The 6,090-nt window shown below is 39.6% G+C and overlaps 1 protein-coding gene across 1 annotated transcript; it reads right to left on the reverse strand.

Annotated features, from left to right (window-relative positions):
- Positions 1 to 2,860: 2,860 nt before the first annotated feature.
- On the reverse strand, positions 2,861 to 4,873 carry LOC140224633 (uncharacterized). The gene is made up of 2 exons (XM_072300639.1): positions 4,447 to 4,873; positions 2,861 to 2,985 (listed from the first exon to the last, which is right to left on the reverse strand). Exons 1-2 carry the CDS (start codon positions 4,871 to 4,873, stop codon positions 2,861 to 2,863), a joined length of 552 nt encoding a protein of 183 aa, XP_072156740.1.
- Positions 4,874 to 6,090: the final 1,217 nt, after the last annotated feature.

Raw genomic sequence — 6,090 nt, forward strand, 5'->3', positions numbered from 1 at the left:
GTATTTCGATGAAAATTTTTTTTCATCGCAATTCAAGAGTGTTCAAAAAAACATGCACAAATGTTTAAAATCAATTAATTAGCTCTTCAGTATTTCGGAGGGATTTAAAATTAGGGGCTTGGAGGACCAGGCACACAAGTGCAGGTTTTGAAAAAATTGAGATATTAATAATTTCAAGTAAAGCTAGTCTTTATGCATATACTGCGAAAAATTCTCTACCGTTTTCCTATTACTAAGCATCGAATAACTACGAAATGAATAATCAATATTCAGGCATTTGCGATTGTGAGCCTAAAATAAAATAAATTTCTACCGCAGGTCTTCCCTCTATAAAAAATGTCTGGCTATACACCACTGATGTCTTGACTGTGAACTAAGACTTCGGTACAGTTTCATTACCTCTCAATGGAGAAAAAATTATAATTTTTTAAAACTTACCTCCCCCAAAACTTATCTCTTCCATCTTTCTTTTTCCGCTTTCTCGCGTGTTTTGCTGTGGGGTGTATTTTAGACCCCGATGGATTGGGGTATGAGCAAACTGATTTTTGACACCACCAAATCTAAGACACCCTTACCCTAAAAAAAATTTCCTCAAAAATTTTCCAATGCAGTATTCAATCAACTCGACAAGCAATTACAATTTGGGCTGACTGCATGAGTGCAGCAGAATTGAATTTTAATCGTTTAATTGAACAGATTAGCAAAAAAGAATAAGATCCGTCCGAGCGTCCGCACGCCCTCGCAAGTCCAAAAGTACGAGAGACTACGCCCTTTGATCCAGAAATAGATTCGTTGTGAATTCTGCTAATCTGAATGATTCGATGGATTTCATTTCAGCGATCCTGCGGCACGTGTAGCTGGCCCATTATCCGCAAGCCCGTGAAATGCGCCGATTCGAACTTGGAAGGCGCAGGCGGCACAGAAAAGGGGGCGAAATATGGTATTTCTCCGACGCACAGTGGATCGAGCCAATCAAAGAGGGCGGACATGGAACTTCCGACTAGAACTGCAAATTTTAATGTTTAATTCGTCACATTTTAAATGGAGATGTTGCGTGTGCGAGGGATTCGCGATTTGACCATTGTTTCTTAGGTAAAAGTTTGCGAGAAACACGATGGTGCCACTGGTTTTCTCTGAAATCATCTCCCAAGCTCAAAAAAAGCTCTCAAGTTGAGGCTAAAATGGAGGGGATATCCCACCCTACCCTGAGAGTCCACCTCTACATCAAAACAAACTCTCCATGCAAAGATAGGGAGCAAATACATTAGCAGGGTTGCCACTTTATTTGGGGACTCCAAAACTGAAAACACGGCATCACTGCTAATGTATTTGCTCCCTATTTTTGCATGGAGAGTTTGTTTTGATGTAGAGGTGGACTCTCAGGGTAGGGTGGGATATCCCCTCCATGTTAGCCTCACTTTGAGAGCTTTTTTTTGAGCTTGGGAGATGATTTCAGAGAAAACCAGTGGCACCATCGTGTTTCTCGCGAACTTTTACCTAAGAATCACTGGTCAAATCGCAAATCCCTCACACATGCAACATCTCCATTTTAAGTGGTGGCTATGGAAGGAAATTTTACGAGGAAACCATTGGAACCACTTTTAAAACCTCAAATTTCTGAATGAACGGAGTTATGAGCTTTTAAAGTTTCCAAATCCTCTTCGACCCCTTCCATCCACTCGATCCACTGTGCGACGTTCGAGTGGAGAGAGATCGGGACCGGGACTCGGGCGGGGAAAAGAGAGGAACTTCATCACTTCATTCGACGCTGTTTCTGGCAAGTGGTGCATGAACACAAGATTACCGCCGTTGCATCGTGATTGCCGAAACGATATTATGACTACACGGAGGAAGAGGAGGAGGCAAGGGCGGAGGATTGGGGACTATATCGATGGAAATGCAAATTATAGCTCGGAGGAGTGTGTACACCGAAACCGGTGGACTGAAGGCTGCATGACTGAAGCTGAACCATAACAGGAAGGCGAAGGGCTGGCGGCGTTGGGGTTGGCAGTTCCAAGTGTGCCTCCATCCTGGCTTTCAACAGACGATAGAGGTTGCCAATTACAGTCGCCGAGAAGGAAATGATTATTTTGAGTGATAAAAACGTCAGCCGAAGATGCATAATTTTTTTTACAATTTTATTTTTCAGTGGGCCACTGCTCCCATTCTATGTCCGACAAAAGTTCCGGGATTCGGAACTTTTTTGCTCCAATTTCTCCCATCCCATTACCGTCAAAAGTTTTGGGTTTCTTTTCAGATTTTTTCAAATGCATGTTTCGAGGAAGTTCCGGAAAATATGAAAGATCCGGAACATTTTGGGAATTTCAAAAATTCAAGGAAAAATTCAGGAAAATCTCAATAGCTCCGAAATTCGGAACTATTTCCGGGAAATGGGAGCACTGTAGAGAGCCAATGCATTTCAGGACTCAGTTCCATCATCAGAGCATGACCTAAAGATACATTGCTAAGTTACATATTAGACAATATAATAGGCGTACATAACAAGAGACAAACTGGGGGTACGGCCAAACAGGATATTGATAAAAATTGCAGCATAATTGAAACAAGATACAAATGGAAACGTACAGATTTCTGGGAAATGATAATGATAATAGCATGAAAATAAAATTGTAAAAAAACAGTATGCATCTTTGGCTCACGTTTTTATCACTCATAATTATATAGATGCAACATGCGGCTCAACAACTTTTCAAAAGAATATTTGTCCCCGATGATTTCTCCACTCTTCGTGGGGAAAAACGTGACGCAGTTATCCCAGCGGAAAAATATGGTAGATTTTATCATACTCTGACACATTGATCTGAGTATGGTGATAAAACCCGACGCCTTATGGTAGCATTTACCATACTATTGTAGGTGAGTTCCAGAGGGTGTAGGTGGGCAGTGCTTCTAGGGGATAGGTGGTGTTACCAGAGCTCTGGTCCATAATACTGTAGTTCTGGTTATTTTCACGAAACAGTGCCACTGTGTAAGAAATTAAGTAGAATTATAATAGATGTTACCATCCTTTTTTTCAGTGTATAGGGGAAAGGGTACTGAGGGTGCGCGATAGATATAATTTTTGCGATCTGTACACCCCGGAATGGTCGACAGCTGGAGTCAAGATTCCCGGTTCCAGCTGCCAAAATTCGGTGATATTGTCGAAAATTCAGAGTAATGTTTCAGATACAATTTTAAAAAAATGTGCTGAATTTTAAAAAAAAATTTAGCCATGAGCGAAGTGTTTGCTGGCGGCTGTAGATGGAGCCGTAGTTACCTACTCCGAAACGCGTCTCTAATTTTTAAGTGCAAATGAATGCGGAAATTTTTAAAATTGTATTCCATTCAACTTTTGCAAAGGATTTTTCAAAAATAAAGCTTTAAGCTCTCGACAGCTCATTCGGATTTCAGCAGCCGGGACCGAAAATCTCAGATACACATGCCGAGCTCTCCAGGGTGAGGATATCATTGAATAATTGTTTAACGTGGAGAAATATTAACCCAACTGTATTAGTATACTACCCTTCTCAACAATTTGCCTCACATCGTCCGTCACCAAAAAGGTCCAACGATTGAGGAGCGAGTCCCAAAAAACATTTCAAATTTCAGAGTTTCATTTGAGAGTAATGAGGATAGGTGTTTTGGGTATATTTCGGAGTAGTCATTATTGGAATATGAATTACATATTTTATTGAAAGAAAACAGAGAACGTGGTCCGACGAGGAGATGTGTTGGCGAACTAGCTAACAAGGGGAAGGGGCTGCTATACGCAGGTGCTTATCAACATTGAAATAGGACTCGCAGTATGAGTCGCCATAAAGCGACGTTGTCAAGATTATGATTAATTCCAGGGTTCAACACTCCCCCTTAATCTTGACATTTCTCTAATAAAAACGCTTATTATAGTATGGGGGATACATCAAAACCTATGTGTCCTTCTTACGGAAGAACTCTACTCCTCATCGTTACAAAAAGAAACTTAATATTATTACAAGTAAATAAATTTTTAATAGTGTTATGTAAACATAGAAAAGAAAACATAGAATTATGTTAAGATTTCAGAGAGTATTTGAAAAAGACACTGAAAAAAAAGAAATAATGAAAAGCATAGTAAATAGAATTATTTCAGAAATTATTTCACAACCCTATCTCTGAGAGATATGAATTTTAGTTTCGGGAGGGGTTTGGTGAGCATATCGGCAAGTTGTTCGCTCGATGGACAGTATTGAATTTTGAAAAAACCCTCCGAAAATTTTTCATGCACGTAATGGTAACGCACATCTATGTGCTTGGATCGTCTATTGAATTGACCCTTTTTTACAACTCTTATAGTCCCTTGGTTATCTTCTTTCAAGATACATCGAACTTGTTTGTCCGTTAATTCTTCTATGAAGGATTTTAAAAACAATAGATTTTTCAAAGTATCCGCCAACGCAATATACTCACTCTCTGTGGTTGACGTGGCAACTATTGGTTGCCTTCGGGATGCCCAGCTGACTGGGTTGTCGTTCAAAAGTACCATATATCCCGAGGTGCTTCGCCGGGTGATTAAATCATCAGCGTAGCTGGCGTCGCAGAATGCTGATAAAGTTAACTCAGATTCGGTTGACCGTTCAAACATGACACCATCCCCAGTGGTGCCCCTTAAGTATCTCAGTATTCGTTTTATGATATCAATATCATTTTTCTCAGGCTTCTCCATGTGACGACTTGCGTAGCTGACAGCAAAAGAAATGTCAGGACGCGTCTTGTTACTGAGATAAAGCAAACTTCCAACGGCTTGCCTGTATGGGAAATCGTCGGCGGAGTTTCCGGTTCTCTCTATCATCTGACCGGGCTCCATCGGCGTTGAAACAGGTTTACAGTCACTCATGTTAAAGGAATTTATGATTGAGTTCGCATACGCTTCCTGTGACAATTTTAATGTATCGCCCTTGGCCTCGATTTTTATGTTTAAGTAACACGTAGGGTTCTCCTCCAATGTAAGCTTAAATTCTCTCTGCATGGCTTTTACTAAATGATTTTTCTCATCAACATTTTTATACACAACCAGACCATCGTCAACATGAATGGCGAGCCAAAGTGTACCCTTAGTATTTCTGAAAACACACCTATCAGATTTAAGCTGTTTTAATCCACATTTCGCAAGAAAGTCAGTCAATCTTTTAAACCATTGTAAAGGCGACTGTTTGAGCCCATAAAGTGCTTTCAGAAGTTTGAAAATTTTATTCTTACACTTAGTATAACCTTCGGGTATTTTCATGAAAACATTCTCCTCTAAATTTCCATACAAGAAAGCACATTTTACATCAAATTTCAGTATTTTATAATTGTATTGGAGAGCTAAAGCAAACATAATTTTTATTGAACTTTCGTTCGTTACGGGACTAAAAATTTCTTCATAGTCGAAGTCGTCTTCTTTTTGCTCATTTCCCCGAACGCATAAACGAGCTTTGTATTGACCATTATCTTTAATTCTAAATACCCATCTATTAGACAGTACTTTTGCCCCTTTTGCTTCTTTTTCGTCCACTAATTTGTAGACTTCGTTTTCTGCCAACGAATTTATTTCGTCTTCGATAGCAGTTTTCCATTTGCGACCATCTGGTCCAGTTACTGCGTCGGAAAATGTCAAAAGGATACAACTACTCGGTACTGGATCTCCATAGAATTGAGTTTGTTTTGTAACTCGTCCAGCACGTGTTGCGACTTCGTTTTGTTCCTTTTGAAGATTTTCTTCCTCTGTCTCATTTTGAATGTTTTGAAGAGGCTCTCCCTCCGTCTCGTTTGCATTATTTTGATGAATCTCTTCCTCTGTCTCATCTTGATGCATTTCCACCTCATTCTCACTGAGATTCTCGTCTGATTTTTCTGATTCACTCTCCTCTCTTTTAAACAGATCCTCAAATGGATCACACACATTTTCTGCATCCAAAAGTTTATTGTTACTTGGTTTTATAAATGCAACGTCTCTTGATACTATTATTTTTTCGTCTTTTGCGTCCCAAAGTCTATATGCATTACTTGCGTAACCAACTAGAGTATACTTTTGACACCTTTCGTCGAGCTTTTTCAAATGTTTTAAATTTT

This window comes from Bemisia tabaci, chromosome 5, assembly GCF_918797505.1.
Source record: "Bemisia tabaci chromosome 5, PGI_BMITA_v3".
Classification (NCBI taxonomy): domain Eukaryota; kingdom Metazoa; phylum Arthropoda; class Insecta; order Hemiptera; family Aleyrodidae; genus Bemisia; species Bemisia tabaci.